At 43.9% G+C, this 17,855-nt stretch overlaps 1 protein-coding gene across 1 annotated transcript; it reads right to left on the bottom strand.

Annotated features, from left to right (window-relative positions):
* Positions 1 to 6,275: 6,275 nt before the first annotated feature.
* LOC119358231 (DNA topoisomerase 1 beta-like) lies at positions 6,276 to 9,002 on the bottom strand. The gene is made up of 11 exons (XM_037624880.1): positions 8,926 to 9,002; positions 8,641 to 8,797; positions 8,438 to 8,563; positions 8,105 to 8,185; positions 7,916 to 8,006; positions 7,651 to 7,784; positions 7,293 to 7,361; positions 7,136 to 7,225; positions 6,922 to 7,049; positions 6,655 to 6,832; positions 6,276 to 6,344 (listed from the first exon to the last, which is right to left on the bottom strand). Exons 1-11 carry the CDS (start codon positions 9,000 to 9,002, stop codon positions 6,276 to 6,278), a joined length of 1,200 nt encoding a protein of 399 aa, XP_037480777.1.
* Positions 9,003 to 17,855: the final 8,853 nt, after the last annotated feature.

The raw sequence follows: 17,855 nt of genomic DNA, 5'->3' as shown, positions 1-17,855 counted from the left end.
GCCCGGTGGTAAATTTTATATCATGGATGTTGGTTATGCAAACACGCCACAGTTTCTTGCTCCATATTGTGGTACTATGTATCATTTAAATGAAAAAGGAAGAGTTCGTCAAAGGCCACAAAATTACAAGGAACTATTTGATCTTCGACATGCTACCATGGATATTGTGATCAGGAGCGGGTTGTTGATGTACCAAATGGAGACCATAACTATCATGCTGACATACATGCTTTCAACTACTCAAGGGAAGCAGGAAATCAAATGGGAGATAATATAGCACATCATATGTGGGAGCAATATGTATCACATAGAAGATAGACATAGTGATAAGGCTTGCAAGTTGTGTCAGCATCCATGTACTGGGATATTAAAGTTTTACTTCATTATATAATTTTGATCCCACCCCTTTAGCATAGGTGCAGATACATATTTGATAATACAAAATACTGGACTTCACGAACTACAAAAATATATATGCTAACCACACCACATGACCAACATATATCTAATCGCCACATGACCAAAATATATGCTAACCACCAGATGACGCCACGAGATGTTAGTTCTATTCCAGGTTGCTACGTGCAATCTCCATTTTAATCCAAGCCAATCGTAGTTCATTACTTGAAAATGACAAGAAAACTTCCCTGTTATTCTTTGATTCGAAGATATCTCATGCCATCGGAATTTCACTCAATTGTAGTCCCCCTAAATCTTCAAGAGTTGTAATGCACTTATTAATGTTGTAGGGATCCTCTGTTTTTTTCTCTCTCCTAGATACCTGCTTTCTTCTCCTCAATTGCTGCAAATCGGTCTATTTCTTCCTGCTTGAACTTCAGATATCGCTCGTGAAATCCATCTGAAGGTTTACTAGTACCCCGCTTCTGCTTTTTTTGCTAGGCTTCTCTGTAGGTGGTTGTGTGGAGCTTGGTGTAGTTTTCAATTGTTGCAAAGGTGTTGATAAATGCTGGGCATTATCCACATTTAAATCTCGAGTCTCTCCTTCAATAGGAAAATGGAAACCATATTCACTTGCACCTTGTAAAGTAGGTGATGGCGACTGATAAGAATTAGGCTTTTCGTCAACATAATTCACCACATTATTTACCTTGCTTGCATAATAGTCCATACCACGAGCATAGCGACCTATATGTCATGTTCAAAAAATTAAGTGCCATCAACAAAAATATGACTCAAACATGATGTAAAAAAATACAAGTAATAATATCGCACTAACCTTCGTAGAGCGAAGCCAATTCATCATAGTATGGAAAGACTTATCCCACATTGGAGGGCACCCTTGCTGTTCTTACGAGCAGCAAATGCAGCCGAAACACCGATAATTCAAAACGGTGCACGGGCTCATCTACTCCCGGTGAACAGTAAATTTGAAAAAAATAGCAAACAAATTCAAAAAAATCTGAAATTTTTACACATGCAGGATGAGAGATTTTTTTAGGTGCGTGCAAATTTTCAAGGTGTTTGGACATTTGATGACCTCGTGGTGAAAAAAACAAAATTCAGTCTACACAATGCACTTCTTGAAAGTTTCTTTGACAAGCCAAATTTGTTATTTTTGCCATGATCTTCTCAAATGTCCAAACAACTTGAAATTTGGCACGCACCTAGAAGATTCTCTTAACTTTCATGTGTAAAAAATTTAGATTTGTTTGAACATTTTTGCTATTTTTTCAATTTTACCATCGTTCCAAAAACGCTGAGCCTGGGTGCAGCTGAGCCTGGGTGCAGAAACGCTGCACTCCCGAAACACTCGCTAGTGCATCTACCATCGTTCTATCTTTATTCCATCCAAAACCATTCTCAGATGTCGAATCTTTGACACTTCGATAAGCTTTTTTCAAATCTTGCTCCTATTGCTTGACTTGGCTAGCATCAAATGACATGCTGAACTTGGTATTCAGTTGAAAAGTATTACTTTGTCCATGCTTCCATACTTCCATGCTTCATTGCTCAATGCGTTCTGTGCAGACACATCATGATCTTTCAAGAGCTGACTAAGAGACAACTTCACTTCACGACTCCATTTAGCTCTTGAACAGGTCCTCGTGGTACCTAAAGCTGGTAAAAATTTGCTCAATTTTAGTTATACTAGTCCCATTAAGAAATTAGCAATACCTAGTCCTTATGTGCTTAGTTTGCAATACCATTATTCACAATTGGTGAAATACCTATATGCTGAGAAGGCAGTGAAGTCCATCGATTAGCTTCAATCTATACCTAATAATAAAGGGGCTATTGCTTGTGGCGGTACGTCAACGAAATTGCCCTCAAAGTTGCAAAATGTTACCCACCGATGTCACCTATAAGTGATAAAAAGGGGAATCCCTGCCTGGACCGGCTCATACAGTATAAACCTTCTATATTGCGCTCTGCGAGCTGAGAGAAGACACATCGCGCCTGTTTAGGCCGGCCCATGTCCGAGGGGCCTATTTTTTCTTTTTTCTTTTTCTTTTCAATCTTTTTTTTTCTACTTTAAATAATTTAAGACATAAAAAATTCTTAAAATAAAAAATGTGATTTTTGAAATAAAATGTTTAATAATTCATAAATGTTTGTGGATTAGAAAATGTTCATGATATTTTTAAAAATGTTCCCATATTCAAAAAGTGTTCGCAATTTTGAAAACAAATGTTCAGAAATTCAAAAAAGTTTCATGATTTTTTTAAGAAGTTCATGTATTTAAAAAATATTAACGAAATTGAACAAAATTTCGCCAATTCATAAAATGTTCATGAATTGAAAATTTTCCTAAAAATACAAAACTGTCCGTGACTTACAAAATAGTTTATTGATTCATAAATGTTTGCAGATTCAAAAAATGATCATGCATTTCAAAAGTTGTTCCACCAATTTCCAAAAATATGTTCATCACTTCTAGAAATGTTCGCCTATTCAAGAAAAATATTTTAAAAAATGTTCACGTTTTAAATAAAATGTTTGCAAATATTATAAAGATCTTCATGAATTCATTGTTTTCATGATTTTAGAAAAATGTTCGAAAACTGTAAAAATGTTCATGATTTCAGATATATTCACATGTTTAAAAAATGTTCGTGGTTTTTATAAATTGTTCACAATTTCACGAAAATGAGAGTGATAATGTATCTCGGTAATGCAGCAAAATATGATCATGGTTATTGAAGATTATAAAAAAAAAAAATCTCCCCTTACGACGCACTGGCCGTTTTGCTAGGTGAATTCCTCTCGATCGTTTCTTCGTCCGACTAATCTGGAACGCCCGCTGGAGTACGACGTAGGTCAAGGTGGGGCGTTCTGGTGTTTTTCTTTTCTTGTTTCACGGTATATACGAGGTATAGGGGTTGGCCAGATACGATTTGACTGTACCGGTGGGTCCGATCCGCATGCAGCGGCAACGGCCGTGATAGACGTCGTGCGCATCTTATTTGGCTTCTTCGCCGGATTCCTCTCGATCGAAACCCCCGCGCCCCGAGATTCGAGTCTGCAGCGAACCGCGCGCGACGACAGATCCATGGCGGCGGCGCTCCGGTCCACGGCCGGCCTCGCGCTCCGGCCGGCCTCCCGCCTCTCCTTCGCCGCGCCCGCCAACTCTGCCTCCGGGGCGGTATGTAAGCTAGTGCACCTTCGTCTGTTGGTCTCTTTTTTCAGCGGTGTAAAAGTAAATTAAATCTCGATCTGAATCCCTCGTCCGGTTTAACTATTCTGCAGCGGACGATGTTCACCAACGGGCCGCAGGGCGGCGCCGACGGGTGAGTTCGTGATCACTATGCTCGGTTCTTTCTTGGATGATTACTTTGTCGCCGGTTGAGCGCGTATACTGACGACCATATATATACAGGGGGTGGCCGGATATTTGCTTTTCCTTCATCGCCTTGACAGGATCAATCATCTTCGCTTGGATTGCGTTTGACGGCGACGGGCCGGATGGGTGCATACGAGGACGAGGAGGCGGAGGACGACGAGGCAGATGAGCTAGTCGTGGCTCGTGGAGTAGTTCAGGTAGACTAGTGCTTAATGTGTGCCGTGGCTATTTTCAGTTGTAAAGAAATCGTTGCCTGAATAATCGAACTATTATTATTCATTCCACGCGTCTTAGCACAATGGGAACAGAGAGTCACCTAGCAAATCATTAAGAGTAAGCATTCCAATGGCTTCAATGCATACACATAGTGACACGATGAACCAATAGGTTTATTATTGTGGAAATACATATGGTTGGACCCAGTTCTAATTGCCTACAAGATCTTTTTTTTCTAAACGTTAGAGTTAGTAACAACAACAACAACAACAACAACAACAACAAAGCCTTTAGTCCCAAGCAAGTTGAGGTAGGCTAGAGGTGAAACCCATAAGATCTCGCAACCAACTCATGGCTCTGGCACATGGATAGCAAGCTTCCACGCACCCCTGTCCATAGCTAGCTCTTTGTCGATACTCCAATTCGTTTAGAAACGTTAGAGTTAGTAACAAATTACTGAATTTGCTTTTAAAAAAGAGTGAATTCCACTTTTTACCCTGTAGTTGTACATTTGTGACACATATTACCCTATTTAGTGGAACTTCTTTCGAAATATCAGATTTTGGAGACTTTAAACATGGTTTTACCCCAATTTAGCATCTTGCGTCAATGATTCGTAAAAAATGTGTAAAGGTTGGAGGGCATCATTTATGATCATGCCCAGACTTCTCTTGTCCATCAGTTCCATTCCTCGTCGTCGTCTAGATATTTTTGGACCCGGGGCGTCACCTCACACTTTGCCTAATGAACACGCATCAGAAACGAGGGTCCAAAGCTTCTCAAAGGGTATTCTAAACGAATTTCCACTCGATGGGGTAATTAGTGTCCCAGATGCATATCTATCTAGGGGGTAAAATGTGGAATTTACTCTAAAAAACTGTGCAAGTTTTGAGTCCTTTTTGACCTTTTGAGTGAGGGAAAGGGGAAACATTTCTTGGTAAATACAACCATGATAAAATCCAGAGCAAGCATAATATGGCATCAAACTTGCTATAAAGTAAGATGGCATCAAAGTTTCAGTCTAGATAGTTCGTGCGGTACCTGCAACCTCCACTTGTGGACCTGAGGTCGCATATATGTTACCAAGATCCTTGAGCGGGTAGGTCCCTTGAGGCATCCTCCTCCACCAACACCATCCATTTTCAACTAAGTACCACAAATCATTTACCATGTGAGTTTTTGCATTCACAAGAAGATTTAATAAATACACGAATAATAACGCATCTTCTTGAGAAAGGGGCCCATTGTTGGTGCCACCCGTCTTAGTCTAGATCTAGTCGGGACAGGGTGGTGGTCGACGGTGAGCTATGCCCTCAATGGTGCCCCTAGGAGGGTGGCCGTGGCAATGTTGTCAACACTTGTGTTGGCCGAGCCATGATCTTGATCTAGAGGCTGGGATCCAATTGTGGTGGGCTCGGTAGCCAGGTTCCTTTGACGAGGTGTGATGGAATACCAATTGAAAGCTCTGTGCTTTGGTGCCGGCATTGGCGGCGCCTACAGGTGTAGCGTCCCTCCTAGGGGCACTATTGTGGCCTTGTGGGTGTTCTCCCTCACTTTGGTCGTGCTCCGAGTGAAAACGTGGTCTGTTCTGACGGATGTGGCAGCGACGCACTATGTCATTACCCTCCCTCTGGTTGTCGTGCGGGAGGCATTTTCGAGCAAGCTTGGATCATCACGCATTGCATCCCCGGTACTAGCGTTTGGTGGCTTGTTTTGCCTCCTCTCATTTACAGATGGTGGGGGTGCGGCAATGAAGTCTGATGGTTCGTACCTCAGTTGTTGTTACTAGTTGTGGTTCCGCTACTTATGTGCTTTTGCTTGGTGGCATGTTGTGCATTTCTTATGCGTTGTTGTTGTTGTTTTGCCTAGCTTTTTATTTGAATGGCTTTGTAAGAGTGTTTTCTCAACTCACTGTATCAATCGACCTTATGGCTTTGTCTATAAAGCGAAACAAAAGCTGGCTTCGAGAGAGAAGTTGTACAAGGCTTAATCGCTGCCAAGAAACACAAGCCAGAAAACACAATATGCATACCTGCCGCTCAGAAACAATAAATTTATGTATTACATTTCAAACTGTTTGTACAAGAAAGAGCAGTCTCTACTGGATAGAACACTAACAATCTACTCTACTGGTCGAGCTAGTCTTTGTCCCCACAGAGTGGCCACTGGCCATTGGCCAACATGATCCTAGTTCCTGGACTCTCTCTAAAAACACATGATCCTGGACGTACCGATTGACCAGACAGCCAGACAATCCTTAGAATCTGAAATCTGGGTCGACATCCATTGCCCATGCAAATTTCTCCAGAATTGTCTTGGTGAAAATCTGTCACAAAAATAGCCAATCCAAACAGCTTGTTAAGGACTGTAAAATGCCAGTAACAATTAAACAAGTAGTCGTTTGAAATAATAGAGCAAAGCACACGTATGGCACACAACTAATTTGATGAGTGCAGTGTAGTTAATTCAACTTTGAAACATCGTAGGAAGCTTAATTTCTATCAGACGAATTGGGGTCTATATGCATAGAGTTAGAGACATATGAACATGAGCAGTATGATCATGCACTCACGAGGTTAATAGCTATGTGCATAACTCATAATAGAAGCAAGAAGTAGTCCCTCAAACTACGGTACCTTATCCCTGTCAATAGGAACTTCATGGGTTTTGCACCACGCCACAGTAATTCTAGGATCAAGGTAGTTTTTTTTTTTTGATGTGCCTAGTGCCACTGTCTTCAAATCTTCTTTGTTGTTCTTGTGGTTATCCGTTTCCACTATCCTAGTTTCAACCTGCGATAACTTCTTCTGCAACCTGCAAATTTAGATTATGTATGAGATTGTCCCCATTCTTTGATCGGGCAAGTACAGAAAGAAAATGATATATCTGTATCTGAGATGTACATTTCAGGGGTCAATTTTCTCCTTCGCTTCGCATCTCCATCAGAGCCTACAAGCTTTCGTTTCTTTGCTTTTTTAGACACAAGTTTATTTGCTTTCTCCAATTCTACGTTCAACTGATCCCTCTGAGCCTGGAGAAAGAAATAAAACGATGACAAAAAGTTTGCGGGGCGAGCACAAATTTGAGATAATTAACCATTTGGGGGCAACAACCAACCGTTAATTCATCAATCTTTTCATTCAACTTATTCATCTGGGAATCATGTGATTTTGGGACAGCATGCTGATGGTTGCAGATTATAGCAACCTGAGTAAACGAGAAATATCGTTGAGTCAAGAATAGTAATGATGCAAGAGTGAGTGAAAGCATTTACCTCTTTATTTGCTCGTTGATAGACTTTAGCCTTTTCATCAACGGTTCCATCTGTTGTTTCTTTGTTCAACTGTAATACCATCACACGTATATTTATTCCGATCAAAAATATATTACGACATAACATGGTAATCACATTAGACATGATAACATTACACATTCTATTTTGGGAATATGGTAAGGAAGTAGATAACAGGGTTATCTGAAGCTATGAATGATACAATACAAAAACAAACAGTACGACAGAGGCTCCTAAAATGTTTTACTTGCGACGTACTTGAGGCAATCTCTTCATCGAGCCTAAACAGTACTGCAACATAATGGTGGAGAGCAGAGAGTGAAATTTGCATTCAACTTACGAAGGTGTCCAAAGTGATGGAAGCATTGTATGTACGAAAGACTTTTGCAGTCAGGCCAGGCATTAAGTTCTTGAGATGAGCATTTAGTTTAGTTGTATCAAGCTTGTCAAAGACATGTCCTCCCTTCTTTTTACCTAGAAAACCAATACACGAAAAAGATGTAAATAATACTCCTCAGAAGGTATTACTTGACAAGTAATAGTTGACAAGTAGTTAATACTCCTCAGAAGAGATGGACGGATGGGAAAATAGCATTGGGAAATACCTGCACAGAATTCCTTAATAGCCTCGTATACAGCTAGTTCAACCTCTACAGTGTTATAGTATCTTATAGAATCTTTACCAAGAAAGTCAAACTGAAAAGGCAATGAGCAAATATCAGATAAACAGTAGTAGAAATTAATTCCTCGTAGTGAGCAACAATCAAGAATATATAAAGAATGAAGATCAAGACCTGAAGCTTGTTTGGAGGCAAACAAGTAACATTTTCAACCTTAAGTGTACAACAACCAACAGTATCTACCTCATCCTCATCCTAAAAAGGATTGAAGTAGCATGATCAAATATGTCAATGAATCTCAAACCTAAATATATAGAAATTAACAAAAAAAACTATACACAGATGTATGATGAAAGGACTAGATTTTTGATAAAGAAAGAATGATCACCATGCAAAAGCAGAACAATTTATGCAGCAGCTTATATATATGGGTACAGTAGATTGCCAACAAAAATTGTGTCGCAACATTGTAGAATAAAAGGGGAATAGTATTCGATGACGATATACCTTTTCATTGCCTGCCCTAAGGGCTAGTTTATCTATAAGGTATGTTGCCACTGCAATTTGTTTCTTCCTCTGATCATTGCTCCTGAAATCCTTGGTGTAATTTGCCCGAATACTACCTATGTAATCCTGCCATGGCCATAGAAGGACAATTATTGCACATGGGGTCACAAAAGCTCTATGAATCATAGAACAAACTTTCTCACCTTCAGTTTCCGGGCCTTCTCATATTTCTCCTTGTCACTCTGTCCCTTTAGTGAGCTGCTTGCCGCAAGGAAAACGTACTTGATGTCTTTTTCGTTTATTGGATCGTTCCAAGAGGCCAACCATGTAACAGTTTTGTCATGTTTCACTTCTTTCCAGCTGCAGAACACATGACCAATAAACAATATATACTTATTAATATTCCAACATCAGTTTCAAAGAAAAAATATTCCTTCACAAATAGTATTTTCCAATTTTAAACATCAGTAACTTCAACTTTAAGGTACCTTTCTCCAGGTGTAGGGCACACTGGGACGGGAGCCTCTTCTCCGATGATACTAGCCTTAAAATCATAGAGTTGCATGCTCCGAATCTTGTGAAGTTTGAGTTTGGGGACAATACCACGACAAAAATTGTGCTGGGAGACTCTTTGAAGTTGACAGAGGCAACCTTTACGCTGAAAAAGAGAAGACCAGTTTTCCTCAGTCCAAACGAGGTGTTTCTTGAGCATCATAATGGTCCTGATCCTCTTGGTTACGTACTCGCTGAGCTTCCAACCGTTGTTCCTGATGTGCACAAACTACTCTTACACGAGTGTTAGGGCAACCAAGGCAAGTGTCTTGTTACTCTTTCGTTTCAACGTAACATAACAAAAATTTCATTTCTTTCGTGGAGGATGTGCATTGTTAGCAGAGGTTTAGCAAATCAGGTACCGGCTTCGTCAACCTGAGGCATGTGAATTTCAACCTTAAAATCAAAGGCAGTAGAAACGAAAGCAGTTGGTTTGCCGGGTTGGTTCACGTCCTGGAATTAGCACCTCGCCTAGAAGAACTGGAGCTGCACGTATGTGATCCTCAGGTTGGGGTTGGGCGAGTTGGCCCTCTACGTCCTTAAAATCAAATCAGGAGCGTCTACATTTCTGGGTTCCAAGCCGTGTTGGGGTTGGGCGAGTTGGCCCTCTACATTCTCGGTAACGCCACTGCACTCGAGCGCATGGTTATCGATCCGGTGGTGAGGATGAAGCACGAACGACGCGCGTTCCATTCGGCGAGAGATGGCAGCGGCGGCAGGAGTGGCACGAAGCGTGCCCGGCCTGCCCCTAGGAGACGGGAAGCCGTGAGCAGCGGCAGGAAGTTCGCCGAGAAACACCTTGGCAGGGAGGAGTTCCGTCACATTGTCACCATCTTATAAACTCATTCTGGTGACTGTCACTCCACATGCTTGATTCTATGGTACTCTCTCCGTTCCGAATTACTTGTCGCAGGTATGAATGTATCAAGATGTATTTTAATTGTAGATACATCCATTTCTGTGACGAGTAATTTGGAACGAATGGAGTAGCTAGCAAAGCATGCCGATTCGGCGCATCCTCCTATGTTTTGTGGTTGCGAGGCCCTAATTTTGTTGCCCTGTACGTGATGGTTTTGTTGCACAATCTCTTCAAGCCGTTGCATAGATGCTGAAATCTGAGATGGGCTCTAGGCCCATATTGCAATTTCTGGAAAATCTCTAAGGGCCCATGTGGGTTATATGGCACTAGGTGTGGTGGGAAGTTTAGTCCCACCCCGGAAGTGGAAGGAGAGTTGGAGTGGTTTATAAGGGTTTCTCTTCTACATGCTATTGGAGCTTGAGAAGAGAAGAGGCCCTCGCGCACTCCTCCTCCGCCGCCCGCCTCGTCACGACGCGCCGCGCCGCGGGTTGCGGGATTGAGCCGAGCCGAGCTCACACCTACGCGCTTATTTTTGCCAGTCACTAACGGAGAGTTCTCTGACACGGCTGCGCCTATAAGTATGCGGTGTCTCCTAACCCTAGCCGCCACGAACAGATCACATCTGCTCACGCGCACGCCCACCATCGTTCCTTTGCTGCTGCTGCCGCCGGTGACTCCATCCCGTCCGCCACGTACACGGTCGACGGGAGAGCAGGTCTCCGAAACCACGCCCTTCTGGTTCCTGTACGGGGTAAGGGGCGAATAGGTTTTTGGGCAGCGATTACGCGACTGCTCGCTTCCGATCGTCTACGTCCGCGTCGCCTTCATCATCACCATGTCCACCGACGCCGACCGTGCCGCCGCCGAGAAAGCTGAAGCCGACAAGAAGGTCGCCGAGGACGCCGCTGCTGCCACCAAAGCCGCGGCCTCTGCGTGGCCTACTGGAGGGTATAACTCGTTTATCCCGCTCCTGATTATTTTCATATTAGCAGTACTAGCAGTATGTGTAGATTTGTCTACTGTTTGCTTAGTACGTGCATGTTTAGATCAGAGTCAGTACGTCATCAACTTAGTCAATGCCATGCTATCGATTTACTCATGGATTAATTTAATCGAGAAATTGCCTATTTACTCAACAATCCAAAAACCTAATATGTGTAGGAATTTCTCGGCAAGTGGCTTTGCCGCTGCACTGAAACCGGATAAGTTTACCGGTACATACTTCAAGCGTTGGCAGACTAAGACCACGTTATGGCTCACGGCTATGAACGTGTTCTGGGTCACCGGTGTCTCCACGGGAACGATTGCTCCTGAACAGGAGAAGGCGTTCAAGGAGGCTACCGTTGTGTTTCTCGGAGCAGTTCTTAGCGTGATCGGAGATAAACTGGTCGACGCATATTTACATGTGCATGTCGCCAAGGACTTGTGGGAGGCGCTCGAATCTAAATTCGGGGCCGCCGATGCAGGGAGCGAGATGTATATTATATAGCAGTTCCACGATTACAAGATGGTTGAAAACCGTCCTGTATTGGAGCAGGCTCATGAGATAATATGCATTATTAAGGAACTTGAGCTTCTCAAGTGTGAGTTACCGGGCAAGTTTGTCGCGGGCTGCATAATCGCTAAGCTCCCTAATTCCTGAAGGAACTTTGCCACCACTCTGAAACATCAGAGGCGTGAATTCTCTGTGGAGGATGTCATTGGCCATCTGAGTGTTGAGCAGAATTCGAGGGCAAAAGACTCGCACGGAAAAGGGGCCGAAGGGACTTCTGTTGCCAACATGGTGAACCAGAAGAACTTCAACTCCCACAAGCCCAAGGGAAAGAACGGTGTCCAACACAATACCGACTTTAAGAAGAAGGGTAAGAAGACCTTCAAGAAGAACAAGAAGGACGAGGGCTGCTTTACTTGTGGTTCGGTTGAACATTGGGCCAACAAGTGCCCAAACAAGTACAAGAAGTCAGGACAGGACTCCAAGTCTGTCAACATGATTGTGGGCAACAATGAGAATGGTGCATCTGGGTACGGTAATTTATTTACTGTTTTTTCAGTGTTTCAACCCAACGATTGGTGGGTGGACACAGGTGCAGGTGTTCATGTGTGTGCTGACATTTCATTGTTCACTTCTTACCAGGTCACAGGTCACGGGTCCGTATTGGTGGGGAATGGCGCGAGTGCTTCTGTTCATGGTGTTGGCACGGTCGATCTGAAGTTTACTTCGGGAAGGATCGTGCAGCTGAAGAACGTGCAGCATGTCCCCGCCATCAAGAAGAACCTCGTTAGTGGCTCCCTTCTATGTAGAGAAGGGTTTAAGTTGGTTTTCGAGTCTAATAAATTAGTTGTTATAAAATATGGACTCTTTGTTGGAAAAGGTTATGAGAGCGGAGGGATGTTCCGCCTTTCCCTCGCAGATTTTTGTAATAAAGTCGTGAACCATATTCATTCGAATGTTAATGAATCTAAAGTTTGGCATTCACGTCTTTGTCACATTAGTTTTGGTGTTATGATGCGGCTAGCCAAGTTGGATTTAATCCCGAGTTTCACTTTAGCCAAAGGTTCTAAGTGCCTTTCATGTGTGCAAGCTAAGCAACCTCGCAAGCCTCATAAGGCCGCGGAGGAGAGACACCTGGCACCATTAGAACTCATACATTCTGATCTTTGCGAGATGAATGGTGTGTTGACTAAATGTGGAAAGAGATACTTCATGACATTGATAGATGATTCCACTAGATATTGCTATGTGTATCTGTTAAATACTAAAGATGAGGCTCTACACTACTTTAAAATCTATAAGGCAGAAGTTGAAAATCAACTTGAAAAGAAAATTAAACGAGTCCGGTCAGATCGTGGTGGAGAGTACTTCTCGAGTGAGTTTGATTTCTTCTGTGCGGAACACGGCATTATTCATGAGAGGACGCCTCCCTATTCACCCCAGTCAAACGGGGTTGCCGAGCGGAAAAACCGTACTCTAACTGATTTGGTTAACGCCATGTTAGATACATCGGGTTTATCCAAGGCATAGTGGGGGGAGGCTATATTGACGGCATGTCATGTCCTGAATAAAGTTCCGACAAAGGATAGTGAGATCACTCCCTATAAGAAATGGGCAAAGAGAAGGACGACACTCTCGTACTTGCGCACTTGGGGCTGTTTGGCGAAAGTCAACGTGCCGATCCCCAAAAAGCGTAAGCTTGGACATAAGACCGTGGACTGCATTAATTTGGGCTACGCTAAGAACAGCGTTGGCTATAGATTTCTAGTAGTGAAATCTGAGGTACCTGACCAGAAGATCGGTACAATTATGGAGTCTAAGGATGCTACATTCTTTGAGGATATTTTTCCTATGAGAGATATGCAAAGCACTTCTAGACAGGAATCTGAGGAGACTCCTGAACCTGCCATCCCTATGGAATATTATGAACAAACACATGATGAAAATCCCGAGGAGGATGACGAGGAAACCCTTGGTAGGGGCAAGAGACAAAGGACTGCAAAGACCTTTGGTGATGATTTCTTCGTGTACCTCGTGGATGATACTCCCACTTCTATTTCAGAAGCGTATGCCTCTCCAGAAGCTGACTACTGGAAGGATGCGGTCCGTAGCGAGATGGATTCCATCATGGCTAACGGGACATGGGAGATCACTGACTGTCCCTATGGTTGCAAACCACTGGGATGTAAGTGGGTGTTCAAAAAGAAGCTTAGGCCCGATGGTACGATTGAAAAGTACAAGGCTAGGCTTGTGGCCAAGGGCTATGACCAGCAAGAAGAGGAAGATTTGTTTAATACTTATTCACCTGTGGCTAGACTGACCACCATTCGAGTATTACTCTCGTTGGCGGCCTCACATGGTCTTCTCGTCCATCAGATGGATGTTAAGACGGCTTTTCTAAATGGAGAGCTAAAGGAGAAAATCTACATGCAACAGCCTGATGGCTTTGTGATAGATGGTCAGGAAAGAAAGTTGTGTAGGTTGCTAAAATCTTTATATGGCCTGAAACAAGCACCTAAGCAATGGCATGATAAGTTTAATACAACTCTGACATCTGTTGGTTTCATTGTTAATGAGGCTGACAAATGTGTATACTATCGCCATGGTGGGGGCGAAGGAGTTATACTGTGCTTGTATGTTGATGACATACTGATATTCGGAACAAACCTCAAAGTCATTGAGGAGGTCAAATCGTTTCTATCTCAGAACTTTGAGATGAAAGACCTTGGTGTGGCTGATGTTATCTTGAACATCAAGCTACTGAGAGATAATGAGGGTGGGATCACACTTCTGCAATCCCATTACGTTGAGAAGGTGTTGAGTCGCTTTGGATATTCGGACTGCACACCATCTCAAACACCATATGATCCTAGCGTATTGATTCGAAAGTCCAAAGGCATGGCTAAAGATCAATTGAGATACTCTCAAATCATTGGTTCACTGATGTACCTAGCGAGCGCAACGAGGCCTGACATCGCGTTTGCTGTGAGCAAACTGAGCCGGTTTGTTTCCAAACCGGGTGATGTACATTGGCATGCTGTTGAGAGAGTTATGCGCTATCTGAAAGGTACTATGAACTATGGACTTCACTATATCGGATATCCGTCGGTACTTGAAGGGTATAGTGATGCGAATTGGATCTCTGATGCTGATGAGATGAAGGCCACAACTGGGTATATGTTTACTCTTGGAGGTGGCGCTGTTTCCTGGAAGTCTTGCAAGCAAACGATCTTAACGAGATCGACAATGGAAGCAGAATTAACGGCATTAGACACATCTGGTGTTGAAGCGAGATGGCTTCGAGATCTTTTGATGGACTTGCCATTGGTTGATAAACCGGTTCCGGCTATCCTTATGAACTGTGACAATCAGACTGTCATCACCAAGGTGAAGAGTTCAAAGGACAACATGAAGTCCACCAAACACATAAGAATGAGATTAAAAGCTGTCAGAAAATTAAGAAACTCCGGAGTGATAGCGTTGGACTATGTCCATACGGCTAAGAATCTGGCAGATCCCTTTACAAAAGGGCTATCACGTGTTGTGATAGATAATGCATCGAGTGAGATGGGTATGAGACCCACATGAGTTGCCATGGTGGTAACCCAACCTATGTGATCGGAGATCCCGTGAACTAGGACCTGGGAAAACAAGCCAGTGGTGAACTGAGGAGAGTAACTATACTAACCCACTCCGTTGGAGATGCAATACTCTCGATACTGTATGGTAGGATGACTACGGTCTCAATGTGTTCCAAAGCTTATAAAAGCAAGATGCTATCCTACAGAACGATCTTTGGAGGAACACACCTATATGAGTCCGACTGCTGGTCACAGTCTATGAGATTGGGGTGATCTCTAGTAAGCTCATGAATAGGCCAGGAGTGTGACTTATATGCTCCACCCGAGGGGTCAGCCTTCGGCAGCCTAGTACTAGTAAGACATGTAGTGAAACTTCTTTACGCCAAACTGACAATTCAAGGCATAGTCCATTGTTCAGTTGTGAAGGAGTGTAGCCACTTGTTCTAGGTGAAGTTCAACCTTAACAGGTCTTTACTGAAACACTGGTATATCGAAACAGCAATTGGAACAGAGGACACAATGGGCCCTCGAGATCTGGTGGGGGATTGCTGAAATCTGAGATGGGCGCTAGGCCCATATTGCAATTTCTGGAAAATCTCTAAGGGCCCATGTGGGTTATATGGCACTAGGTGTGGTGGGAAGTTTAGTCCCACCCCGGAAGTGGAAGGAGAGTTGGAGTGGTTTATAAGGGTTTCTCTTCTACATGCTATTGGAGCTTGAGAAGAGAAGAGGCCCTCGCGCACTCCTCCTCCGCCGCCCGCCTCGTCACGACGCGCCGCGCCGCGGGTTGCGGGATTGAGCCGAGCCGAGCTCACACCTACGCGCTTATTTTTGCCAGTCACTAACGGAGAGTTCTATGACACGGCTGCGCCTATAAGTATGCGGTGTCTCCTAACCCTAGCCGCCACGAACAGATCACATCTGCTCACGCGCACGCCCACCATCGTTCCTTTGCTGCTGCTGCCGCCGGTGACTCCATCCCGTCCGCCACGTACACGGTCGATGGGAGAGCAGGTCTCCGAAACCACGCCCTTCTGGTTCCTGTACGGGGTAAGGGGCGAATAGGTTTTTGGGCAGCGATTACGCGACTGCTCGCTTCCGATCGTCTACTTCCTCTACGTCCGCGTCGCCTTCATCATCACCATGTCCACCGACGCCGACCGTGCCGCCGTCGAGAAAGCTGAAGCCGACAAGAAGGTCGCCGAGGACGCCGCTGCTGCCACCAAAGCCGCGGCCTCTGCGTGGCCTACTGGAGGGTATAACTCGTTTATCCCGCTCCTGATTATTTTCATATTAGCAGTACTAGCAGTATGTATAGATTTGTCTACTGTTTGCTTAGTACGTGCATGTTTAGATCAGAGTCAGTACGTCATCAACTTAGTCAATGCCATGCTAGCGATTTACTCATGGATTAATTTAATCGAGAAATTGCCTATTTACTCAACAATCCAAAAACCTAATATGTGTAGGAATTTCTCGGCAAGTGGCTTTGCCGCTGCACTGAAACCGGATAAGTTTACCGGTACATACTTCAAGCGTTGGCAGACTAAGACCACGTTATGGCTCACGGCTATGAACGTGTTCTGGGTCACCGGTGTCTCCACGGGAACGATTGCTCCTGAACAGGAGAAGGCGTTCAAGGAGGCTACCGTTGTGTTTCTCGGAGCAGTTCTTAGCGTGATCGGAGATAAACTGGTCGACGCATATTTACATGTGCATGTCGCCAAGGACTTGTGGGAGGCGCTCGAATCTAAATTCGGGGCCGCCGATGCAGGGAGCGAGATGTATATTATAGAGCAGTTCCACGATTACAAGATGGTTGAAAACTGTCCTGTATTGGAGCAGGCTCATGAGATAATATGCATTATTACGGAACTTGAGCTTCTCAAGTGTGAGTTACCGGGCAAGTTTGTCGCGGGCTGCATAATCGCTAAGCTCCCTAATTCCTGGAGGAACTTTGCCACCACTCTGAAACATCAGAGGCGTGAATTCTCTGTGGAGGATGTCATTGGCCATCTGAGTGTTGAGCAGAATTCGAGGGCAAAAGACTCGCACGGAAAAGGGGCCGAAGGGACTTCTGTTGCCAACATGGTGAACCAGAAGAACTTCAACTCCCACAAGCCCAAGGGAAAGAACGGTGTCCAACACAATACCGACTTTAAGAAGAAGGGTAAGAGGACCTTCAAGAAGAACAAGAAGGACGAGGGCTGCTTTACTTGTGGTTCGGTTGAACATTGGGCCAACAAGTGCCCAAACAAGTACAAGAAGTCAGGACAGGACTCCAAGTCTGTCAACATGATTGTGGGCAACAATGAGAATGGTGCATCTGGGTACGGTAATTTATTTACTGTTTTTTCAGTGTTTCAACCCAACGATTGGTGGGTGGACACAGGTGCAGGTGTTCATGTGTGTGCTGACATTTTATTGTTCACTTCTTACCAGGTCACAGGTCACGGGTCCGTATTGGTGGGGAATGGCGCGAGTGCTTCTGTTCATGGTGTTGGCACGGTCGATCTGAAGTTTACTTCGGGAAGGATCGTGCAGCTGAAGAACGTGCAGCATGTCCCCGCCATCAAGAAGAACCTCGTTAGTGGCTCCCTTCTATGTAGAGAAGGGTTTAAGTTGGTTTTCGAGTCTAATAAATTAGTTGTTACAAAATATGGACTCTTTGTTGGAAAAGGTTATGAGAGCGGAGGGATGTTCCGCCTTTCCCTCGCAGATTTTTGTAATAAAGTCGTGAACCATATTCATTCGAATGTTAATGAATCTGAAGTTTGGCATTCACGTCTTTGTCACATTAGTTTTGGTGTTATGATGCGGCTAGCCAAGTTGGATTTAATCCCGAGTTTCACTTTAGCCAAAGGTTCTAAGTGCCTTTCATGTGTGCAAGCTAAGCAACCTCGCAAGCCTCATAAGGCCGCGGAGGAGAGACAC

This window comes from Triticum dicoccoides, chromosome 2A, assembly GCF_002162155.2.
Source record: "Triticum dicoccoides isolate Atlit2015 ecotype Zavitan chromosome 2A, WEW_v2.0, whole genome shotgun sequence".
NCBI lineage: Eukaryota > Viridiplantae > Streptophyta > Magnoliopsida > Poales > Poaceae > Triticum > Triticum dicoccoides.
This window is presented reverse-complemented; position numbering and strand designations above follow the sequence as displayed.